Below are 26043 nucleotides of genomic sequence, written 5' to 3'. Positions count from 1 at the left end.
GGATAGGTCCATAACACCCTTCGGCGAGGTGATCCCCCACTCTGGAAGAACGTAGCTGTTGGTACCCTGGGCCCATTTGGGCTCCACTCTGCAGCCGCCGGTAAAGACACCCCAGTTATGGCTTTGAACCCTCCAGAGGCGGCAGTTGGGATGACCTTCCCCAAGAGCTCTTCAAAGGCAAATCGGAGTCAGCGTTTGTTTGTCTGAACTCCCAGTGGAAACAGCCGTCCCGTCATATAAATAGGGGTTCAAAGGCATCTTCCAGTGAAAACAAAGGACGAGTCTCCGGACTGTTTCCAGGCCCTCTGTGAGCAGTCTTTGAGGGTCCAGACGTGTCGCTGATCAAAGCCGCACCCTCGATTTGTGTAAAGTAAATAGGGGAAATTTATTTTAATGTTAATTAAGCTGATGCATAAACAGCATCCATATAAACTCCATATATACAAATCAAGAGAGAGAAGAACACAGACGGATAAAGGCGAGAAACAATGTGCAAACAAGAGACCCAAACAAGATAAAGATGGGGCAGGGTAACTTCAGGCATGATCTGATACCTGGGCCTGTGTTTCTAGCCTGGCTTCGAATCCACATGAGTGACCATTGATAAAAACAGGTAGCCATAGATACCTGAAGAACCATGCGAGGTTAAAATGGTCTGTTGAGTCTCAGGCTGTATCCATTGTGTGATGTAGAGTTGTTTTGTTGTACAGTCCTTCTCAAGCTTTCAAAGGGTGCCCCCCGTGGGTTTGTCCAAACCTCCCCAGGTCATTCCATCACTGCCTCAGACCCCCCTCTCCTATCCATACAAATTACTCTCATGGAGCACGTCAACAAACCATGTCATGTTTGCTCAACCCTGTGATCGGCTCCCACACGAGGGCATGCTGAGATAGGTGCTCTGGCCTTGGTCTTCCCCAAGCTCGACAGCTCGCCCGCCCAGCCCTCTCCTTGACTTGGTGGCGACCCAGTTTGCTACAATCACATGCTGACCTTAAGCTATCCATGGGTACTCTAGCTCTACAATTCAAAGTATTCTGGAGGGCCCATGAAGACTTGTTTTTTCACAAAAACACGCTACCATGATCGACCGGACATGTCATTCTCCAACCACTCAAAGGCCGCTCCTTACTTATACCAAATACAGACCGTGTTGAGCTGCAAAGCTGGAGATGCCACCTAGTAATTGGAAGACTCACAGAAAGACATCAGCCAATGGAAATCTGGAGTGTAGAATGTACAGCGATATCTACTCATTAATAGGCCTTGGATAATCAGGCATTTAATTTACTGCCACGGTTTGTTAATAAGGACAGCTTCCCACCATTGCTTTCTGGCCTCCAAGTGTAGAAGGTTTATTGAATAGCTGAATTTATAGAAAGAATCCACCATTACACACAACAGAATCCAAAATAACAGCAAGGCGATGCCCCTCAGTCACACTGTTAGTGCCAAGCAAGCACTGGTCAAAGTTGAGAAAACAAAGTGTCCTGGCACAGAAAATACAAGGACCCATACAAATACAATCATACTATCCAATTTATGTATTTCTAGCTCAGTGTTTCCCAATCCGGTCCCTGGGAACCGTAGCTGGTCCACATTTTTGCTTTCACCCAGATCCTGAGAGTCCACATATTTGTACCCGGTATGGACCTGAGAGGGAGCAAAAACGTAAACTGTCTGTGGGTCCCTGAGGACTGGATTGAGAAACACTGTTCTAGGCCACTAGTACAAACCGAGGCCCTCAGGCTTCATTACCCAATGTCCAGCAGGAGCTGACTCAGCCGCACAGCAATCACCCTCCAGCGGGTATGCTTCGGTTGGTTATCGTCATTTCCAGAAGTCCCTACTCCTTTAAAAGCTGCACTACAAATCTGTACACATGACTATCTGTCAGGGAGCTGGGAGCAAAAACATGCACCGACTGTGCATCCCCGAAGACCAGATCAGGAAACACTGCTCTACTCTACTGCAACAGGCAACCACTTAATGTTTAAAATGGTAATGTGGGACTGACAAAGTATCCATCCATCCATTTTCCAAACCGCTTATCCTAGTGGGTCGCGGGGGGTCCGGAGCCTATCCCGGAATCAATGGGCACGAGGCAGGGAACAACCCAGGATGGGGGGCCAGCCCATCGCAGGGCACACTCACACACCATTCACTCACACATGCACACCTACGGGCAATTCAGCAACTCCAATTAGCCTCAGCATGTTTTTGGACTGTGGGGGGAAACCGGAGTACCCGGAGGAAACCCCACGACGACACAGGGAGAACATGCAAACTCCGCACACATGTGACCCAGGCGGAGACTCGAACCCGGGTCCCAGAGGTGTGAGGCGACAGTGCTAACCACTGCACCACCATGCCGCCCCCACTGACAAAGTATAATGTACAAAAAACAAGTTTGATTCAATGCAACAATATTCTCATGCAATCCCGATTGGTGCAGCAGCTGGTGCTGTGATCGGCAGCATCTCAGCTTCTGTAAGACCTTTCCGCCCGTCATATTGTGGCCCCCTGCACTGCTGAGGTGTGTGCAGCATGCTCTCACTGGGTTACCTGTTGTTGAAATTGGTGCAGTAGGTGAGGTCCTTGCAGCCCAGCTGGCATGGCTCACGGATGTCAGCCAGGCAGGTCACCAGCTCCGCCTCCACGGGGTTGTACTCGCACATCTGGTCGAATTCCTGCCAGGTCTGGCTCCCCCAGTTGGTGCTGACCTCCTGGCACTCCTCCCTGCGGGCACAGCACATGTCAGCGAGACCCCCAGTCCCACTGCACTGCTGTGGGTCACTTTGTCACCAGGAACACAATCCATAACCCCTTTCCACTGGTTCTAAAAAGTACAGATGACATTTTGGCTCAACAATGGACCGCATATGTGGAATACGGTAGTGGTCCTATAAGATTATGATGGAGCTAATGGAAATATTCCTATCACCTTGCAACGTCACAGCTGTCATAACATCGTAGCTGAATTCACTACTCACATGTTTGTGGTGATACTGGTGAAAACAAACCAATGCACTGCTAGTGTGTAGCACATACAGTTATGTAGTAGGGTTAAATAGTGGGGTACCCCAGGGCTCAATGTCCATTAGAACCACTGTTATTCCTAATGTACATTAACGATATCGACACCAATATGTACAGCAAATTGGTTAAATTTGCAGATGACACCGACGTGGGTGGTGTAGCAAATACTGAACTAGCGGAACAGAGGCTACAATGGGATCTTGATTTAATTAGTGACTGGGCTGATACCTGGCAGATGAAATTTAATGTAGATAAATGTAAGGTAATCCATGCTGGGAGCAGAAATGGGTACAGATATTTTATGGGTTCCACTGAAATAAAGGTAGCTGATTATGAGACAGACCTCGGTGTGTATGTTGATGCTTCCATGTCCCACTCTCGCCAGTGTGGGGAAGCAATTAAACAGCCCACTAGGATGTTGGGTTACATCTCTATGTGTGTGGAGTTTAAGTCAAGGGAGGTGATGCTCAGATTATACAATTCCTTGGTATGACCCCACCTAGAATACTGTGTACAGATTTGATCATGTTACCTTAAAAATGACATTGCTGTCTTAGGGTTCAACGCAGGGCTACAATAATAATTCCTGGTCTTAGAGGAATGTCTTATGAGGAGAGGTTATCTGAGCTGAATCTGCTCAGCCTCGAGCAAAGGAGACTAAGGGGGGGACATGATCCAGGAATCTAAGATTCTAACAGATGCTATTCAGCCAAATGGCTACTTCAATATTAGTTTAAATACTAGAACTCATGGCCATAGGTAGAAATTAGCGGGAGAACATTTGAGGAAGCACTTCTTAACACAGCGTGTAGTTAGGGTATGGTATGGTCTTCCTGTTAGTGTACTGCAAGCTAAAACCTTGGGTTCTTTTAAACCAGAGCTAGACAAGATTTTAACAACTTTCAGCTATTAGTTGAGTTCTCCCCAGACAAGCTTTATGGGCTGAATGGCCTCCTCTCGTTTACAACTTTCTTATAATCTTATGTACAGTACGGGTATCAAAAGTATAATCATTTCATTTTCATCTAATTTCATAATGACAACCGTGTTTCTGGTTTATTTATTTATTATATTATATTCTTTATTGTTATTTTAGTATGTACTCTTTCTACTTTAAGTTTACTGTAAAACAATAAATCTTGTTATGCATTGTGTGTAAGTACAGCGACAAAATCACCTATCTACGCATTTCTCAGAATGTATCCACCGTTAAGCAATGCAACTGTATACTGAACCTGCTTGTTTTTTAGGGTTTGTTTTTTAAAACCATATTCTGGATACAAGTAACGTATGAACAAATACAGTGGTACCTTGGTTTGCGAGCATAATTCGTTCCGGAAACATGCTTGTAATCCAAAGCATTCATATATCAAAATGAATTTTCCTATTAGAAATAATGTAAACTCAGATTATTCGTTCCACAACCCAAAAATATTCATATAAAAATGATTAATACAAAATATAAAGTAAAAATACATAAAACAAATGAACCTGCACTTTAACTTTGAAAAGAATCGTGGATGGTGTGAGGGAGACAAGAGAAAGGAAAAGAGGGTTATTTTGTCGAATGACTTTCACTGTAACTAAAGGAATCACTTCTGTCTGTTGGCTCACTGGAATCTTTATCTTTTTGTGCGACTTTAACAAGGATATAGTTTTCCTAAACCAATTAGTAATTTGTCCCAGATTTTTGTATAAACTACATGTTGTACCCCGGGCTTGGCAAATTGTGCGGATCGCCCCCCTCCTCATAAAAATTAATCATGGGGGTGACGTGCTGTATTTCTTCAGGGGGCTGAGCTGTGCTAAGGGTCAAATCCTAGAGTCACCCCTGAGTAGGAGGTCATTAAAATAGTTACATGGCAGGTCCATGCGTGGGCGATGTCTCCCCTAGGAGACAATCAAAGATTAAAAAAAATGTAAATTGAAAGGAAGTCAAAATTTTTAAAGACAGAACTTTTGACCACTTCACAACCAAACACCCCCCACCTCCCCCAGAGAATCCACGCTAGATCTTAGATCTAGATCTGGGCCTGTCATAGACTGATGCTGAGCTTGGCCCTATAAATGCATTTAAACCCACCATTATAACCACTCTCTGTCCATTATAACAGCGCCGACTTTGCTAATGCTCAGAAAATGAAGCCCCTACGTCCGTGCCAGGGGGAGCAGGCCGCCCACTGACCTACAGAATGAGGTATTGGCTTTGGAGCAGCAGTGCAGCTTGGCGCAGTCCACTCTGGCGGTGGAAGGGGGGTCGGGGTCGCTGATGGGCGGCGAGTGCGCGCTTCCCAGGAAGCACTGCCACAGCGGGTCCTGGGGCAGGGGCTGCCGGCGGCACTCGGCGATCAGTTCATCGATGATCTCCTGCTCCGTGGTGCGTGTCCGCAGGATGCGGCGACATGCGCTCTGGCAATGAGCGTCCTCCGCCCGGTCGCAGCAGAACAAACCTGGGGGCAGGGGGGGGGGGGGCGGCGGCCAGTGTGACAGCTGCTGCATCCAGTGTTGTTATAGTTTAGATATTTAATTTGGTTTTATGTTATTTTCAGTTTTCATTTGGAATTATTTACATTGAGTTTACTGTGGTTTTATTAGTTATTATTTTGTTGTTATATATTTTAGTTTCATTTTTTAGTTTTAGTAATTTTATTTCTAGGAATAGACAAGGTTATATAGCTATTTTATGTGTCTGATCTTTGGAGAATTCTACATAAATACACAGTGCACAACATGTTCTAGGTCTTATTAATGGTAGTTAAAGATTAGTAAAGCATTATTTTAGCTAAATAGTACTTTAAAGGGTATCAGGAAATATTAGGCGTTTAATTTTATCCATCCATTCATTTTATATAACCACTTATTCTTCAGGATAGCAGGGCTGTACAAGGCAGGGAACAACCCAGGATGGGGTGCCAACCCATCGCAGGGCACACTCACACTCCATTCACTCACACTCCATTTTGTATCTCCAATTATCCTTAGTATGTTTGGACTTTGAAGAGAAACCAGCGTATTTGGATGAAACCCCACAACGACACGGGGAGAACATGCAACATGCAAACTCCACACACATGGAGCCATGGCAGAGACTCGAACCCTGCCTCCACTGTGCCACTCAGCCGTCCGGTTTGTTTTTATTTCAGGTAATTTCAGGAGCACTATTTACAGTTTTCAATTAGTCGTAGTTTTAAAAAATATATATTTTCATATCTTATTTAAGTTTACAAACTTTTTACAAATAGTTTTAGTTTTACTTTTAGTTATGGACAATAACCCTGGCTAAATCCCACAGGAAAACGGAGCCTCAGCTAATCGGGAGTCATGGCTGAGAAGAAACATCCACTTAGAACTTACGATTTTCACCACGGTGTGTGGATGGTACAACCCATTGAAAACAGCAGTGGGTGGCTGATCGGAAAAGCGCCAGAGCTCATCAAGGCACTCCAGTGACTGTACTCACTGTCAACAGGGCTCCTGATTGGGTACGACTTGGTGTAGTTTCCCACACAGCCAATCAGCTGAGGGCTAACGTCCTGGCAATACTCCTTGACGGTCTTGATCTGGGAGACGCTGGGGGAGGAGTCAGTGCGGAAGATGGCCTGGCAAAACTCCCGGCAATTGGTGTGTCTTCCTGCGTAGCTGCAGCACACGGAGCCCACTGGGGATCCATGTGCATACACACACAGACACACACACACACACACACACACGAATACACAAAGAAGAGGCAACACAAACCATTAACTGTGCACACCCAGACCAACAATCTGAGTATACTATAATCAACCAAATTATTATACACTTAAAACACACGTCCAAAGAACGTAATAGTTTCAGAAATTTAAATATCAATCAATCCAACTTCCAGGACAAGGTCACCAGATCCTATTCCAAGCAAAATAGAGCACGAGGTTGGGTAGGATAACAGTCCATTACAGGGCACATATATGTACACACAAAATGGACAGTTTAGAGACACCATTTAGCCTAACTGCACATCTTTAGGTCAAAGATTAAGAATTTATTGATCTTAGGGGGAAATTCGGGTGCAAACAGCAGTAAGTGTGTAGTATACGAACGAATAAACATATACTGACAAACAGAGAAGGTGTAAAGACATTACATATAATGCAATCAAGTAAAATAAACAGAAAATCCAGAAAACAGTATACTGCTGTCTCTTGGTTGTTTACAGCTAGTCCAGAATGCTGCAGCCAGGTTCCGAGCAGGCAGATGAAAACATAATCACAGCATATCAAATTCAGCTGCTCTTCACCGACTGTCCGTTCGCTAAAGGATTGGTTTAAAAATCTGATCGCTTGCTTTAAAAGTTCTGAATGGCTCTGCCCCTTCCAATCTCACCGATCTCCGGTATCCCTGCTCTTCCTCCCGATCACTTAGGTCCTCCGACCAAAGGTTCCTGATCATGCCAAGGACACGACTGATACTCAGAGGTGACCCTGTCTTTTTGTTGGTTGCCCATAAGCTTTGGAATAGTCTTCCTCTTCATATTTGGTCTGCTCCAGCTGTGATCATTTTTAAATCTTTTTTTCTACTTGGCTTTTAATTTAGTATTAGATGGTTTTTGTATTTTTTATTTGTTCTATATGTATTTATCTTCAGTATATTTTTATAAGTTGTGCAGCATTTTTGACAGCTGCGGTTGTGCTAAATGTTCTTTATAAACAAATTTAATTTGATTTTATTTGACTATTAGAAATACATAAATATTTATAGATGATGATAAATTAATAATGGACTACGGCACGCCACTGGGAGAACATGCAAACTTCACACACACAGTGGAGATGGAATTCAAACCCCCAACCATGAAGGTAAGAGACAAAACAGCGATCCACTGAGCCACCACATTCAAACACTGCAAAATTAAATGTAAACATTTCCTTTCAAACACTTGAGTTCTTTAATATATAGAAAAGCAAAAACGTCACTAGAAATCAACAGGGTTTTTTTTTTTTTTTTTTACTTTTCTCATGTAAATTCAAGCAATTATCTCTGTTTCCAAGGCACACTGAATATCTCTTTGGCATTTCAAGGTTATTTAACTCTATCACAGGATTGGGAGAGTATTAGTTAGATAAGGACATAGTACAGTTACCACAACAAGGAAAAATTAATCATCTTAGCCCATGAAATGGTCGGTCGCAAAAAAAGCAACTTTAATAAACTGAGGACACATACAGTCATTCTGAAGGTTGATGGATGTAAGGTCTTACCCACCAGACATATAAACCGGGATTTAAGGAGAGGCTGACAACTGTAGTCAGATTACAGCAAGTCAAGGCAGAGAGCGGACATCTCTGCAGTGACAAGTTCAGACACAAGGACACACATGTCCAGCGTCCGGTTGTAGCTTTAGGTTGACAGATAAAAGGCGGAAGGACCAGGAATTGCAGTATTTTTAACTCTACAAAGACCCATAAAACTCTGCAGTCCTACAAAGCGAAAGAAATGACAAAATGGAAAAAAAACATACAACTTACTTTCATTTTTGGTGATGCAGCTGTACAGGGGTTTCTGAAAAATTAATACGACAAAGTAAATATATCATTCATCTGTCAGACATTCATGACATAAAACCGCTACAGGACATTTTTAGATGTCAGTTTCCTGAATTATACAACATAAATATCGTAAATATTTCACTTCAGTCAGGTTAAGAGGCTTTAGATACCCACACTTTTATATACAGCAGGTTTCTTTCTCTGACCTTGAATGACGTCCCACAGGCAGATGAAGGGCACAGATTTAGAAAGTATATTTAGGAAATGGCTGCATTTGTTAAAGTTGAGGGCATGATGAGGGCGGTTAAAGTGGATCAGGGCCGCGATGGTGGACTGAACTCACCATGTTTGTATTGGATTTTGTTTGTGCTGCATCATACCACAATACAAGCTCCTCCGTATAAACACTCCATGTTTCCATGACTCTAGCCTTTACTTATATAGCATATACCGACATGGTGGACTAACCTCTTCTTTACTCTCTCACACACAATCTGGAAATTAAAATGCACCTCCCTCTCTTCACCACTTCAGAATGAGCAGCCAAAATCACAGTAATGCCCTTGGTCACAATTCCAACTGGTCATGGAGTAAATCGGGGGAAAAGTAAAGTGGTCGTCTACAGTAAATCGGAAGGAATCTGATGAGAAGCAAATGTTTTGTCGGTTGGTTTCTTTTGTGTGACAATGATGTTAGCAAAATTGAAGGAGAAGATATAGCAGGGTAAATGTGTCCTCCTTAGGAGAGATGTCTGCATGGTAAGACAGCTAAGCATTTTCTTCTAAAGGAGAGTGAAAGTGATGTAAGATACCAGTCAGAAGCTGTAATACCAAAACTGAGGGCTTGATAATAAAAGAGGTCAGATGATGTTAGACAAAAAGTACAGAAAGCCTTGTAAATAGAAAAAAAGCAAAGGAGAAATTACACCTAAAAAAATTCAGCGTCTGATGAAGTGAAAACCCATCCATCCATCCATCCATCCATCCATCCATCCATCCATCCATCCATCCATCCATCCATCCATCCATCCATCCATCCATCCATCCATCCATCCATCCATCCATCCATCCATCCATCCATCCATGCCTGCAGCCCATTGCAGGCAGCAAGGGGCACAAAGCATGAAACACCCAAGTAAAGTAAAATCCCTTATTGGTTCAGTCTCTATTTACGATTCTCATTTGGAAAGAACCTAGAACCTCTGGGCTAACAGCATCTGTACTTGCGAGCATTCTGCCTCCTTCAGTGCAATCACACTCTGCCCTCACTTTTTTGTTTAACTCGTTTACAGGACACATGGTTTTCACAGGCCGTTTCACAAGAAAGCCAGAGTGTTTACCTCCGAGTCTTTTTTGCATACTTTAATGATGTCATTCTTGGATGATGCCTGCCGGTCAAGAGAAAAAAACAACCCATGTGAACATTAAAGGTGGTTACCCATTCCAAACAGATGGTGGCACCTGAGTAAAACATTAACTTAAACCTTTTCAACAACAAATATCTATAGCAATCAGAGGTTTTTCATAGACAGTGGATATGCAGACTGTGTAAGGGTCATTAGCATGTACTTGGCTACCAGTCTACAAAGACATATACCGACTCTCCCCAGGTTACGATGGCCCGTGTTACGATATTTTGACTGTATGATGGGTATTATTATTCAATAAATTGCGTGAGATATTCAACATTTTATTATAAAATACGGATTGCGTTAATGATTCTGCCCAATGGTAGGCTAAAGTAAGTGTTCTAAGCATGTTTAAGGTAGGCTTGGCTAGGCTATGATGTTTGTTAGGTTAGGTGTACAGTATTAAAATGCATTTTCGCTTTACGAAGTTTATGCCTTATGATAAGTTACAATGGAACGCAACACCATCATAACCTGGGGAGTGACAGAGAAAATGGGAAGGCCATTTATTTTTCATTTAGATACAAATTACTTTAAGAGGAACACAAAATTGGGCCATGGGTGTCCTTCAGTCCTCTGTGATGTCACTCCTTGGGCCTGGTAGGCCTTACCAGCGTGCATTGACGGCGACAGTCTGCAGAGATGGCCAGCTCGCAGCATCCAAGGCCCACCCAGCTGTCCAACTTCCTGGACGCCCCTACGAGTGATGAAGAGTGTTCGATTTCACATTTATCCTCCTTTGACTTTTATCAAAGCATAGCGTTGTGATTAGTGACTGGGGACTTTGACCTGGCGCCAAAAGGTCACCTTTTGAAGTTCTAGTGAGGGGGTCTGCGTTGTATCCTGCAGCAAAGACCCAAGCAACTTTCGTAATAAAATTATATATATATATGCACACAAACACACACCCACACACACACACACACACATATACAAACATATATGTAACCCATATCTCTTGGTGGTCCATTCAGAAACAACCTTACCCGGCAACGTGGAGTTGATGCAGATCCAAAGTTCATGCTGTTGAAACAACAAAAGCAAGTTCAAGTTCACCTCAAAAATTCAAGATATGTGAAGCTGCCATCCCCATACAGCTGCTTCCCAGTTATGCCACCTTGTGGTCTCAAAAATGCAGAACTCCAGTCTGCAGTGTGCAGTGTGCAGTGCTACAGCAAAAGAATCGATTTCATTCTATTAGTATTTGTTAGGCAATAAGCAATTTAACATGAGCTGATAATACTGCACACCGGTAAAGCACTAGTGATTATGATAATAAAAAGATATTTACTAAAAACATCTAGATCTGGTGCCGCGAGGACAGCGCACCAAATTAGCTCAAAGCAGATCTATACTATAAGGCAAATCTGAGCATAACAACTAATGGACAGAATATTGCTTGAAAATTATTTTCCGGAGCATCAAGATGCCACCTGGCACACGAAAAGAAGAACTGTATTAAGACGCCATCGTTGCCAGGCCTCCAAGAAAAATGATTTAGTTGAGGTGTAGGTGCAATTCAAGAGGATCAAGAGCCCAGCAGGGCATAAACCAGGCACTGCTCTCTAAAATTCCTGTTACAAGATTTTCACACCACTCTCCAGGAAAATTACATTCTGCAATTTGAGGCAGCTGCGTGAGACCCATCTGGGTGGGGGGAGGGGGTACTCAAGGTTTCCTGGATTGGACTGCAATGCTCTAAAATCTATAGGAAGAATCCTTTTCGGCCAGCAAGACTTGAGGTGAATTGGCCAAAGAAAATAAAAGCCATTGATTTGCTCTCTAATTGCAATGTGGTTTTAATAGATTGTCTACTGTTACAAATTAAAAGCAGCACAAGGTAATAGGTTTATAATTAGTGGTAAATGGGCTGGGAACTCTCAAACTTGCATGGAAGCCACCTTTCATATTTTTCTGTAGTAATGAGTATAGTGTTTTGCAAATAACGGATAGGCTTTCAAATCAATGATCAATCCCCTTGCGTATTACAGTATTGCATACATACCCTCGTATGACAACAAACACTAACCTTAGTCAATAACCAAGGTGTCATTGTAAGGTGCTTACCATAGACTCGGGGCAATAACTGGGTAATCGCTGGAGAAGGTGTTTCAAGCGGGATTCACTTTTTATCACAGGCAGCTGGAAATCATAAGAGAAGCATGATGAATGTTAGAAAATTTCAGTCATCATCCAGGTGGCGTAGATGGTCACCCTCTTCATCATCCAAATGGATAAATGATAAGTTAAACAGATCATTAGTCCTGCACTTACAAGTCCCCCAGGTACTGAAACCCAGGTGGGCCTGGTTAGGCTGTTAGTCTTGTCAGGACTTAAACTGAGTTACGATGGGTTAACTTAGTTGGAAATGATAAGGCAACCAGGTATGGTGCCCGGTTAGGGCTGCGGTTGGTTTGACGTTGAGTTGGGGGTTTTTCAACTTTTGCCTGTATGATTAGATATTAGTTTGTACTTTGCTTAATACAGTGGCCACTATCCTACCCTAGTCCTGCCTATCCCCCTACCACTGTATCACCTTAGAGAGAAGCCTCGCTTCAAAACGACTGTCTTTGGATCACTGTATCATGTGACATATGACTGTATCATGTGACATAGGACTGAGTCACGTGACATACGACTGAGTCATGTGACATGCGACGGAATCCTTCCCTTTTGTGTGCCCAACTCCTGCATCATACTCCTCTTAATTAAAGTAGGAAGACGTATCATCAGCTATAAGCCCCTGGAAATTGTGATTTTCATATAAATACTCTTCAAACTGGAATAAAAGGTTGGCCCACAGTAGGGCGGGAGAACAGCCCAATCAGAATTTGGAGGCAGAATGTGACGAGTGACAACTGAGGGAGTGAGAGCCCCCTAAAGGCTCGTGTGTGGATATGATTTAGGAGGAAACGGGAGTGTTTATGATGCCCTGGGTAACACTGAAACGGTGCGGTATTCTTTCTCCTCTTCTCCGCTTCTCCTGCTCACTTTTCTTTTCCTTTGCAATCCTATTACATTTCTTAATGATATCATAAATCCCTGTTAGTCTCCATTAGGGGATGTCAGCGGCCTCGCCAAGGCGGTGTGGAAGCCGTCCAGTGAAATGGTCACATGAAGCTTTAAGCGACAGACCAGTAAAAACCCCATTCACAGCTACGGAAATTAACTGCACATTCTAGAATATCTCTAGGCCTATTCCCAGTGTGAAGATTTTCCTGTTGGTTCATATCCAGTCGGTTGGGATACGATGAATCAGCAAAGTGGGATACGGCGAATATGCATGTATTGCCGTGCTTCTGCAAATGATATGCAGCAGAAGATACGCAGGAAGCCAAGACAGGAGACACCTTCATGTTGAGGATGCTCAAATTCCTGATCATTAGTACATGGAATAGAGCAAAAACCTTCCTATGTCTTCCATTTATCCATCAAAGTAAAGGTCAAAAATTACAAATGAATCGCACAATTGTATAGCGCTACAGGATTTACTGCAAAAATCACAGAAGCAGTAATTTCTTGGAGATCAGTCAGAAAGAGTTTCAGAACATTGCAAAACAAAAAAACCTCAGTTTGTCCCACAAAGAGTAACAGCCAATGCTGGCTATTTATCACATGTCCGCTGAGGGAAAAAAAATATCTGCTGAGATACAGACGAGTGGCCTTGAATTGTGGAAGACGGCACTGTCTGTTTGGAAGGAACGATCCCTCTGGGAGCTAAATGGATGGAGATAGCGCAGGGGTCAGCGTTCTTGCGGAAAAGCCCTGGGTTTCTGTGAAGGCTAACAGGACTAGCATGACGTGCTCTGTTGCTCCCTGGCAGGTCATGGCAGGGGGCGGAGACTGCCCTGGCTGGGGGCGATGAGGGAGGGGTCAGAAGGGGTTCTGTACTGTATCAGCTTACCCAGGGTGCAGCCCAGGATCCTCCACTAAAAAGTGGATCTCATATCACCTTGTTCAAAAAAAAGTTAAACCCCCCTCACCCCATCAACAATTACACCATCATAGAAAATAGTAGTGGGGCTTCTAATAATAAAATACCCCAGGGACCTCTGACCATGTTAATGTGCTTGTTTGCTGTGGGGGGTAGGCAGACTAATTGATAGGAATCTATGAAAGCCTTCTGGATGATTGAAAAGGGAGAGAGAGGGAAAAAGAATGAGAGAGAGAGAGAGAGACAGAGAGAGAGAAGCAGGATCACTTGAGACCAGAGGCATCATCGACGTTCTCATCAAACCTAACCAGAACCTTCCACGGGAACTTCTGGTCACAACACTGCACTCACTGCAGCTGGCTCCTCACTGCACTGCCCTTTTTGCTGCAGCTTAATGGACCACGGATGCAGTGGAGCTGCACGCCACTGGCAGTTTACCTTTCCCTGACGTGAACCTCGATGGTGCAACTCAACGATCCACTCTATTCACACTATTCATCATGAGAAAAAGGCCATAAACAGTCACTATTACCATTATTATTAGGGTTTTCCTTGTACAGACTGGATGAATTACTAAAAAAAAACTCTAAAAGTTAGTTATGTTTAAGGAATTCTCAAGAGTAATTCTTTTTGAAGATACTGAGGTTCAGGTGGCAGACTGAGAGATAAAGTTCCTGGGTAGCAGTCAGCGTTTCTGTATTATTGAGGTACTTTCCAGCTTCAGCTGGCCCTAAGGCTTAGAGAGAAGCCCCCCACCCCGCAGGCTTGAGTTTCCCCATGGCTTACCTGCTCGCAGGCTTCTCTACAAGGTGACAATTCTGCAGCATGGTGACAGCATGAGGAATCTGCCGGGACAGCAAAGAGAATAGAGAGGTGAGCACATTGCTAGCAGGACCTCAGAGGGTCTGCCAGGTCTGAAGGCTCAGCCATCAGCAGCTCAACCTTCCGTAAGTCGGAGACAGTCGACGCCGACTAGCAAATTCCACATCCTCCCAACTGGTGAAGATCTTTTCCTTTTGATAGTCATTATCCGCAAACAGCCTATCCGCAAAGAGGTAGGATCTAAATGCATTTTAGAGGATATGAACAGTTCATGGAAATCACCAGCTGTGGCAGGTGTCCTTTATTGTCCATCTTTTCCAAGGCTGAAAATACTTCTATAGCCAAGCAGAATTTTCAATTAATAATTTAAATACAAGACGCGTTGTTACTGATTCCAAATACTGAAAGCAGTTTCAGTCCCATTAAACCGAATAAGGCTATGCTGAGAGGAGCTCTGGAATGGATAGCAGAGTGACAGGAAGATCCTCCCAGCAAACAAGGCATGGAGCTTGGCAGACTGGGCAGAGTGTCAGCCCAGGGGGGCAGGAGACAGATCCCAGCCTGGTTCTTCTCCTCCGTGTGTTTACATTCGAGTTTCCGATCCACACCGACCCGACGAAAAAAATCCTAAACAAACTCTCCATGAAACAAACACACATTCACTTGCTGTGCCCAATCGTAACTTACACGACAGATATTTAAAAATAAAATAGACACTATGTATATATTTATGCCTGGCCGACCATTTATTTTACCTTCCCGGTCTGCATTTGATCATTTACCCAATAAATCATATAAATCCAGTCAATGTGGACCATATTACAATGTATTTATCCATACATTTATTCTTGTTCAGAAATGCTGGGAGTAGAAGTAGCAAGCTTCAAATTCTTCTTTAAAATGATTCCCATACACGAATTTCAGTTTACTGGTATTTATCTACACTGAGGTTCACAGAACATTGTGCCAGTCCTTTTACGATGCTGAATGCCATCGTTTGCCCGTTCTCTCCCAGCGACTGTGACAGAAAATCCATCTAAAGATCCCCGGTATGTAATTTCCATGCAGGGACTCGAAAAACCCTTTCTTCCAAAACGTTAAAATATGACACCTTCTTAAAAGGAGGACCGAATGAAAGAAAGGCAGCCATTTGCCCAGAGAAAGGTCCGGACTGGTGAATGATATCACAGATTTAAAACAGACAAAGCAGCGGAAAAATCGAAAAAGAAAATTCACCCAGGACATTAGAGGGATGTTACTCGAAATAATCACAGAGGAAGATAATTCCCCAATATATGTATTATCATCTGTTTATGTTTTTTAAGAATACCTCATCGTTATGGCAATGGAAGCCTCTTCGGGGCTTTCATCTGAGACCAGACGCTATCCTGTTCCATTTGCATCTGCTCCAAGCTGCACTCTTTCATCAACTTCATTCTACCCGTCCATCTAAACGTGGCCCCTGTACCAGGCCCTGCACTAAAAGAATAACAGCAAACATTGCTTCTTATGTCAAGATAAAACATTTCCAACACTAAGTGCTGTTTTTTCATGTCTAATGTATCCAAGTATGTCTGGTACAAGCCATTAGAGCAGAACTGGAGTGGGCGGTGAAGCTGTATTCAATCCGTGGGTAGGCAGGAGCATAGGGAACTTCTGACAACACGATAAACCAGGCCACGCTATTCCCTACGAATAAATGGGCCCAGTGACCCTCCTAGTGCTTGGTCACCCATCTGGAGCACAGCATGGGTGCAAGGGCTGGAATGATAGGCATACATATTGCTTTGTCTATACCAAAAAACAACCATGCAGAATCAGTGGCTAATCAGGAGTTGGAAAATTGTTTCATGAATGACATGTATCGGTACTGACTAGGAGACAATGCAGGCAATTGACAAAAGAATCTCCATTACAGAAAATAATCCCAATTATAGAATAGAATCTTAGTTACAGAATGCCATGACAAGGCTTGCTGCATTAAACTGTTTATGTGGACGACGCATAATCATTGTTTCAGCTCCTACTTGTAAAGACTCACAATCCAGTTTGTACCTTAGGGGCCAATATTGTGGAAACACTTCCAGTTTTTAGAGATTGCAGAACTTTAAATAAGCAACTGGAACAAGACTTAATCATTTAATCATCCAATGTACAATTTCTATAACATTCTTGTTTACAAAAATTACTGCCAATATTCATGTAGTCATTTTTAAAGCGTATAGCCAAAAATGCTAGGTGTTTCCACAATTGTCCACTAGTGCACACCCACTAACCAATTAATCAAATTAAGTAAAATGCAAGACAAAAATGTAATCAACCATGTATTAATTATTTGCATTTATGAGACTTCAGTAAGCACAGTTGCTCACAGGGAATACATACAGCAAGCAGGCAGGGTCAAAATGTTCAGTGCATTAGAATGGCTAAATTGTGTGATCTAAGCGAATTTAAACGTGGTGTGATTCTAGGAGCCAGATGTGGTTAATGGCTCCAGAATTTCAAACAGCCACTACGCTGGGATTTTCACATACTATAGTGTGTGAGGAACGAAAAAAAAATCCATTATGTTCTGTTGACGAAAACACCTTGTCATTGAGAGTGGTCAGAGGACAATAGCCAGATTCGTTAAAGCTAACAGGAAGGTCACAAGTGGAAAAAATACAGGCCAGTACTACAGTGGTGTGCAGAAAGGTTTTTCTAAACACACCACTCGTGTGGTTCTGGAGATAAAAGTGGGTCGGACCTGGTACAGTACAGGTGTATCTACACACTAAGACCAGTGACTACAGCAAAAAAATGTAGTGCGAATTTAGAACAGGGGTCTTCAACCTTATTTACAGAGAGAATTACTTCTGCAAGGAAAATAATCTCTGGAGCTACGTGTTTGGCAGGTGGCAATGGTGAAACTTGTCAGCTGTGTGTGTGGGGGGGGCGGTTAGGGTTGTGGTGACGATAAAAATGACCGACCGCTGATTCAGAGAGAGACCTTGGAATAACTGAGCTGATCTGAATTCTGTGCCCTCTGGGGCTCTGTTGGTTTTATATAAGTGCACTGTGGTCTTTTATGTTCTGAAACACTGCTTGCAGATAGCAGAATGAACCACAATGAACATCAGGGCAAAATGGGGGGGAGCAAGACCATTTAGACTTTTTCCAATATGGGGGCCGTCCTCAGTCTATGTTTACACAAGCATCCTCACCAACATGTGGTACATGGGGAAGGGTTACCACTGCACACTTCTCTTTCAAGAAATAAAAATACTTTTTTTACCACAGCAATGGGACCCCCTGCACCAAACCTCAATAACACCCATTGTGACCATCCCCTCCCCTGCAGGGTGAACGCTTTGGAAACTCTTCCTCTCAGCGCTGATTCGTGGGGGGGGGGGGGGGGGTATGAGTGCTCCATGAAAGGACACCAGTGAATCGTATGGCAGGAAAGGCCCATGTCCAGCGGACAACCGGGCTCAAGTGGAGCCCAGGCACTGGGAGCCTGGCTGTGCCGCATGGTGTGGGAGGACCTGGCCATCACATGACAAACGTGATGTCCAATCGCCTTTCTCTCCCTCCATCCCTCTCAACATGCAAGTCAAGGGAATGAAGGGGGCCAAGTGTAGCGCTGTTATTTGGGGTCCATCGTTGAAATCGTATAGATCGATCACACCATATTCAGGATCACATCTTTGCGGAAAACTGGCTCTCGCTGCGAGAAGCTTCATGGTCTTCTAAGGAGTGGAGGGCTCAACGCCAGGATCTGGAAGATGACACAGCATGGAAGCGTGACATTGTAGATGTAATTTACGAACCGTAACACTGTGGGTGAAGCCTTCAATCTGCCAAATCACACAGGCCGGCCTGGAGAACCGAATCATTGATGGACTTTGGCTGCAACAGTGACTTTCAGCTTACACTTCGCTTTTAACAAATAGGTCCATTCTTTATTTTTTCCATAATGTTAGCGTGCCCTGGGGGGGTTGTGCAGCCAGTTGACCTTACACCCCCAGACATTTTTTTTCTCCATATTTGGGATTTTTCATTTCTTCTTCCCTGTTCTCATCGGACTTTCATTCATTCATTCTTTTTTTCTTTCTTTCTTTCTTTCTTTCTTTCTCCCCTTTTCCCTATTTTTGTATGATTCTATATATATGGCTGTGGAAAAAAATAAGAGACCACAACACATTTTTTTGCTTCAGTCATTTCTCAATTTATGGATGTGTGTCTGTGAGTAATATATATGCATATTGTAAGCTGCAGCCTGGTTCCTCTCTGCTCCTCATTAATGAAGGGCTTCTTCCTTGCTTTATGGGACTTCAGTCCTGCTTCTAGGAGCCTGATACGAACTGTCCTAGCCGTGCACTTCACACCTGCACTTAATGTTCCCCATTCCTTTTGAAGGTCACTTGATGGCATGATTCATAAGAAACTGTCAGATAAGTTAACGGTCGGTAGAAAGTCACTTCTGCCCTTTACCTGGCTGGTTTCTGGTTGTTCCCAGTGTCTCCTGCTTCACCTTGTGCATGTGAGCCTGGAAGCAACGTGCTGCTCAGTGTAGTCTTCTACTAGCAGAACCACAATTAAACCAGGATTTAAAAATATTATTTAAATATTTTTTTAAATGTAGAGTATTCTCTTCATTTTTCCAGAACTGTAAATTGTAGCAACGGATTGCAGCACGCTATATGAATATGAATATGAATTTAACTGACAGCTGGGCCCACTAAGTATGTAAGTAGTCCAACAGAGGTCACTTCCATGATTCTCCTCAGTGGACCAATCCTGGCACATGTAGCTTGGACTTTGTGGCGATGGTGAGAAAAAAATCTGGCAGTCAACTGTGTCCTCCTGACGGCTGTAGCTGTGCCTCTTAAAAGCTAAGTGAGCTGTTGTTTTAATTACATAAGGTGCAGTGAACCATTGAGTCCTCCAGAGCAAGCCAAACACAAGAAACATGCTTTGGTCAAGAGCAAAATTCAAGCAAGGATCACAGAATAGGGTGAGATAGTATCCTTGGAGAAATCAAGGTTATGTTCCTTGGCCAAGGAACCAAAAGTGACATAATTACTGAGCTGGAAATGGGATCTGAACCCACAACCTTTGAGACATGGGCACACATCTCTAATCCCCTATCATCCCGACGTGTCTGTAATCAGTCTCAGGTTTACATGTGCTCAGTGTCAACATAACACGCTGGCAACTTAACTGAAGGTTGCCAGATTGAGTTTCCCGCAGTGTACTACCCTCATGAGAGGTACCTAACATAATTTACTGTTTAACAGAAATGCAGCAGAGTTATGGGAAGGAGCGCGAAGGGTGGTTACACACCTAACAAACGCACCCCATGTGGAGATATAAGGAAACATGATGGTCCCAGCAGGAGCCAAGCTGGCCAGACTCAAAATTTGCGAGGGAACAGAGGAATCTGAAGGAAAGGGTGAGTTAGAAAGATGCTGCTTGCTGCTTCTCAGATGGGCATGAAAAAAACACCATGGTAACGTCACATACCAGATGTAAACAGCTGTGACCAATCACATGCTGACACGTCGACCTGGAAGGGCCTGCAAACCTCTGTAGGACCTCATTCAACAGCCTGTTTCTCATCCTACGCTCACCATGACTAGAACTATTTGTCCAGCTCAAGACGCAAAGCTAGACATGAAAATAAGATATAAACAGACCATCAAAACCTTTTCATATTTTGTACAAGATGATTTGTATGAGACTTTAACGCTGTCCCTGGTTGAACTAATAGCCGAGAAATTACTCTTAAAACCGTATTTATATGGGAGCTGGTTTGTAGCCCAGCAGGTTATAATGCTGTGACTCTGGAAGGTCCACAGTTCAAATCCCAGCCTCACCAGATAGATTTCATTGTTGGGCCCTTGAACAAGACCCTTAACCCGCCCAATTACCCCAGAAATTGTCTGACCCAGCTCAAATGAAAAAAAAATATTGCTATGGACAAAAGGTAAATATTTATAAGTGTAGCAGGAAGCTTTTATGATAACTTCTATAAGTACTGTAGCTTCCTATAGATACTATAGAATATTAAAGCATTAACTGGATAAGCCAAGCTTTTTCTATTTCACCCTGACCATGGCTGACCATACTGCAAATCCTCCATTTTCCCCTCCAACTTCATGAGACAATATTTGAAAATGTCATATACCCTGCCCCTTTTGCAGTGGGAGATATTTCCGTCTATCACAGACTTACAGAACAATAAAATGGCATTTTATTTGTCCATTTATAAAATGTAAAGCTATTCAGCCATGATGAAGCCTCAAAAAGCAAAGTGGAAATGTTGGAGCAGAAGAATTCATCTGATTTCCATAACCACTTATCTAGCACGGGGTGGTGGTGAGCCTAAGGCATAACCCAGGAAGCTCAGGACACGAGGAAGGATTGATCCCGCAGGGATGACATGAAGTAATTTCATTTTTTATATGACCTGTATGGTTCTTTGGTCTATGTGAACCTTAATTATAACCCTATCCCTAACTAATACTGCATTCTTGTAGGGCTACACTTGTGGAAGTGTGACATAGCCTCAGCCCCGTGCATGTTACACAACTGTATCTAACAGAATAAGCCATTTCCAGGGCAGACAGTGTCATGAAAACCAATTTCTCCAGTAATTTATATCATCCCCACATTCCAGAGAGAGAACCTCAAGGGAACAGCTGAAACATACCAGTCAGGGATCCTGTTGTGTAATCAAGGTCAGCAGGTCAGATTTTACATGAAAATCTGACTGATATATTTCAAAACTACTTTAACTTGCATTACTTTTCCTCTCTTTAGTTTTATAAGTTTATTAAGCGAAGGAGTGTAATAATTTTGGATACTGACCCCCGTAAGATGTTCTGATTCACACGAGATACTCTGTGAGAGGACCTTTAGACGTGAAAGACGTTCAATCATCCATTTTTAATACCCACTGGAAAAACGAAGAACCTAAATCATTCATTTGGCACTTATGAACCACATTCCATTGCCTACAAGCTCATTCATAAACAAGTGGATCAACGCACAAGCTGGCTTTGAGATTTTAGGTCTCCAAATGCACATATACATCTCGGTAAGGGTCATTGGGAGAAGCTATAGCTAAAACCGTTGTAGGTTAAGCCAAGTCATAGTTTTGAACTGCACCCAAGACCACCTGCCGGACAGTACCACATCTGGAGATAGCGACAAAGTGAAGAACCTACACTCTTCCACAGCATTGGCCCTAATTAATCGAATTACAATTTCAATTAAGATTTTGGCTTCCAACAATTATAATAGAAAAAGAAATAATCAAGCTAAAATGATTATCGTGCTACATTTCATTTCGCAATTATGCTTCCATTTTGTCTTGTGTTACAAATCCAGTGCTTCCCCCTTACCTGCCACTTTTTATTTGTTTCTCAATTAAATTATATTTAGAGTTCAAGGAAATCCACCATCAAGACAATTTTTAAAAAAAAAAAAAGTTCAATAAATGCACGATACTTCCAAAGTCAATGAATAATCGTGTTAAATAATAGTGATCTCAATATCGACCAAAATAATTGTGATTATGATTCTTGCCATAACTGAGCAGCTCAGATATGGCCAAACACCAGAGCTAAAAGCTTCTCCAGGCAACATTTGCAATGAGAAACCAACACATTTCTCCATGTTTCTGACTGGATGTGACTTTTTTGTATCGTGTCAACAAACGTTCTTGTTATAATTTATAGATAGCTTTCATATCTGAAACAATAAACATTGTTGTTGTGAACCTTAACAAAGAAAGATTCGTTCTATACAGTAATATACATGGAAAAAAAGCAAATCATTTGCAGTGATTATGACCCAGGAGCCCATTTTTAATGATCCAAAGGCGGGAATGAGATGTTTCTTTCTTTTGCTCTGTTCACGTCTGAGCTCCCCTGAAATATTTTCAGAGTAGAAGCCTCTTTATCTTTATCTTGGGCCAAACCATCATCAGATGTTGGGTAGCCCTACCTCACACTGTGGTCCCTGTTTAGTGACCATCCAGCCATGAAGTAAATCACCCTACAGCCGCAATATCTACCTCCTGGTGCTTTGATGACGTTCCAGCACATGAACTGCCCACCCATACCATGCAACTGCTCGCATTTCTCAGCTATTATTACATAATGTAAGTAGTGTGAATTAAACAGTTAGACCAGAAAAACTCACCAATCTGTACTTTTGAGGTTACACTTACTTGTCACTAGTGCTGTATCCTCAAGGGCCTGGCAGTTGTACCCTAGCTTTCACGTTACAGAAATGGATAACAAGGAACATTTTTGTACCATTGTGGGGTACATTAATATTGTTTGAATATTGCTGTACCGTTTTTTTCTGGCTGTGTATAAACAGAATCTGTTGTGTTAATAGTGCATTTATACGCTCAAAAATATAAAAATCCACAAAGTCGTGTTTATGTTTAAAAACACTGAATTCTAATCATTGGCTTCCTTTAATAGGAGTCTACAACATTAAACAAATTAGTTAATTGGGATTTTATGTTGAAGTACGCAGAGGTCAAATGTCCTCCAGACACCTTCCATTCAAGTTTTTGTTTTCAGAACTGTAATTATGAAAAATTCAGAAGGCCCCTTCCCAACTCAATAGGGCCTGTACTAAAGAACAACCCCAGATGTAAATGTGCTCTAGACCCAAGAAAGCCTAGGAGAGACCAAAACAACACAAAGTCTGACAGAGCCCCCCCCCCCCCCCAAAAAAAAAAAAAAAAACTCTTCTCTAAAACAACAAAAAAATCAATGTAATGAACTGCACATGTTCAGGTGAATAGTGGAGGGGGTGAGCAGCGTCGGCTCAAATCTTTCTGGCCTTGGATTAAACAAAAACAATGCCCCCCTCCCCCCATTACATAACATCTGCTCATAATCCCCCTTCCCTGAGGTATGCTGTCAAAAGCCTGGCTTCAGATTGTACAGATTAACACCTCGGTCCCTGTGAAGGCACGATTTACTCCAAATATTACGTCCCACCAACTTTTCATGTTGTAATTCGTACTAAATTAGTCAAGCCAAGTGACCGTCATTATTTTGATATGCAACCTTGTAAAAACTGTTATTAATCTTCGTGTTGTTCTGAAATCGACGCCATATTTGAAGGTATACTTTCAATTTTGTATATTTTAATTAGACATGCAAATGACGTCCGCAGCTGAGCAAAGGTTGGTATGTCGTGCGAAACACGGCAAGACTTCAGCACAAAGATCAACATTGAAATGTGCTTCACAGTGCCGAAGTACGAGCCAAGAACGCGTTTTTTAATACTACGCAATATAACACGCCAGCTTCGATTTTTAAAAAAACAAAACACGCTTTTCTAAAAAAAGTTACTCGTTTTACAAGTTTGCTTTGAAGTCGGGTGCCATTAGTCATCAGCATCTTCCTCAGAACCAAACCGATTCCAGCACGTTCTTCAGGGAATGCATGCGAACATCTCACATATAAAATATTACTCAAATCATTTTACAGACAACAAAAGTGTGATTAGTTTGTGGTACTTACGTTTACATAAACCATATCACAAACAAACAACCTGACTACAAATTATTTATATTAACTTCTCCTAAGTTTAACTTAAAAGAAGTTAAATTGGTTGCAGATGTATAGTCTGCAAAAGGTAACTGGCCCCCTCATTACATAAGTAATGGCTCGCGAAGCAGTGCTCTAACTTTCAACTAAAAAGGCAACGCTGGGGATTTAAACGCGTCTTAAGAACGGAAACCAAACCCACTGAGGCAAAATATACCGCACGGGACAGAGATGTTAAAGGAACAGTTATATCTCACTTCTCTCATCGCTAAAGTGTACGTTTACATAAATTTCATTAAATTGTTTGGTAACTCATCCACATAGTCTCCGAGTTCAATAGTAACCGAGAATCGAAAATCGCGAATATTTGGCTATATTTAAAGATTTTTGTGTAACAAGTGTAGATTACAGCCATTCCCCACAGGCGCGCTGAAAACGCCACTATACTTACTTGAAACACTAAATATGTATTCAAAGTTAAATGTCAATCGCAAAACAGAGACAATAAAACGGATTAATGCATTTGTGTGATTAATGCATAATGTGCTTGACGCATTTGAAAATTGCATTTGCAGTTGGTGGCATCGCTTAGAACAGCGGAACTTACGTTATTTATCAAAATATAATCAATAAATAACGGGTTAATAATCGTGTTACCAGTAAAGCAGTAATAAGATGCTGCAGATGCGGTATTCTGGAGGATCACCTAAAAACGCAGTACCGGACTCATACAACAAAGCGCAACACCGTATAAATAAGTACTAAAAAGTTATACAAGTGCCAAAAGTGCTTCAGGCGAGACTGAACATCACACGTGTAAAATCGTGCAGTACAGTACAGAGGATCAGCTACTAAATTCTAAGGAATAGTGGATAACGAGACAGTGTGAGGGAGAATTTAGAGTTTAGAAAGACGCACACATACCACAGTAACAATCAAGGCTTTACAAAGCTGTGGAAGGGAAACATTGTTTCTCATGCAAATGTCGGTAAGACATATAGCCTGTTATTACGAGATGACAAAAAATATACAGAAATAAAACATGCGGACTCTTATAACTATCAGCTCGCTATAAATCGCTCAAGTCGCATAAATACTGTACTCCAGTGCAAATCGGTAAAAAATGAGAGATAGTGCTACCTTACAGGCTTAGCCTATAAAAGTCAGCGCGGGGCAAAACGTGACAGATGTAACACGCTGGCGCTAAACCGCACAAATTAAAGCAAAGTACTCCTTACCCTGCGCATACACAAAGTCGCAGACGATGAAGGCGAGGGAGAAAAGGATAATCTCAAAATACACAAACATCTTACTGAAGTCCTAAGTGCATTGTGAAAGGAAACGTGAGCAAAAGTGCGCCGCGCCGACAAGCTCCATGAGAACATCGCAGTCCGGCACCCCAGCGTCTGCGGTACTGGAAGCTCAGCTCCGGCCGGGCAGCATAAATGGACCCGGCCCGCGGTCACGGTCCCGACTGAGCATGTGCAGAAGGGTGGGGGGACTCCCCTGGCAGAACCGCACGCCTCGGTCAACCGAGGGCTGGGCCGCGGCTGACTTGAAAGGAAGCGGAACAGTTAATGTGATTCAGGCAGGTGAAAGTCAGTTTAAAAGCCTGTGGGTTTTCTCAGTCGCTTTGTGACAGAGAAATGGTAATTGTTAAAGCTTTTGATTTTAGGATTATTTTGAAATTATTTAAATTTCCAAGGATGTCCCATGAATACATGAAAATATACGTTTTCTACTCACGGAGTTGAC

General features: G+C 42.6%; 1 protein-coding gene across 2 annotated transcripts in view; it reads right to left on the bottom strand.

The window, feature by feature from the left end:
* The window catches only part of reck (reversion-inducing-cysteine-rich protein with kazal motifs), a 45126-nt gene extending 19381 nt beyond the window's left edge, over nt 1-25745 (bottom strand). The window contains exons 1-10 of one of the 2 annotated variants that reach the window (XM_048976872.1): nt 25527-25745; nt 14690-14748; nt 12037-12111; nt 10956-10992; nt 10581-10666; nt 9901-9948; nt 8541-8574; nt 6497-6694; nt 5222-5486; nt 2563-2736 (exon numbers count right to left, since the gene is read on the bottom strand). In XM_048976872.1, coding sequence (XP_048832829.1) covers nt 2563-2736; nt 5222-5486; nt 6497-6694; nt 8541-8574; nt 9901-9948; nt 10581-10666; nt 10956-10992; nt 12037-12111; nt 14690-14748; nt 25527-25596 — 1046 coding nt within the window. In that variant the 5' untranslated portion in view covers nt 25597-25745. Of the gene's footprint in view, nt 1-2562; nt 2737-5221; nt 5487-6496; nt 6695-8540; nt 8575-9900; nt 9949-10580; nt 10667-10955; nt 10993-12036; nt 12112-14689; nt 14749-16055; nt 16123-25526 lie in introns of those variants that run through there. The other variant, XM_048976873.1, reaches the window with a different exon arrangement.
* Between the last annotated feature and the right edge of the window lie 298 nt (nt 25746-26043).

Source organism: Brienomyrus brachyistius, chromosome 15 (assembly GCF_023856365.1).
Source record: "Brienomyrus brachyistius isolate T26 chromosome 15, BBRACH_0.4, whole genome shotgun sequence".
Taxonomy (NCBI): Eukaryota; Metazoa; Chordata; class Actinopteri; order Osteoglossiformes; family Mormyridae; genus Brienomyrus; species Brienomyrus brachyistius.
This window is presented reverse-complemented; position numbering and strand designations above follow the sequence as displayed.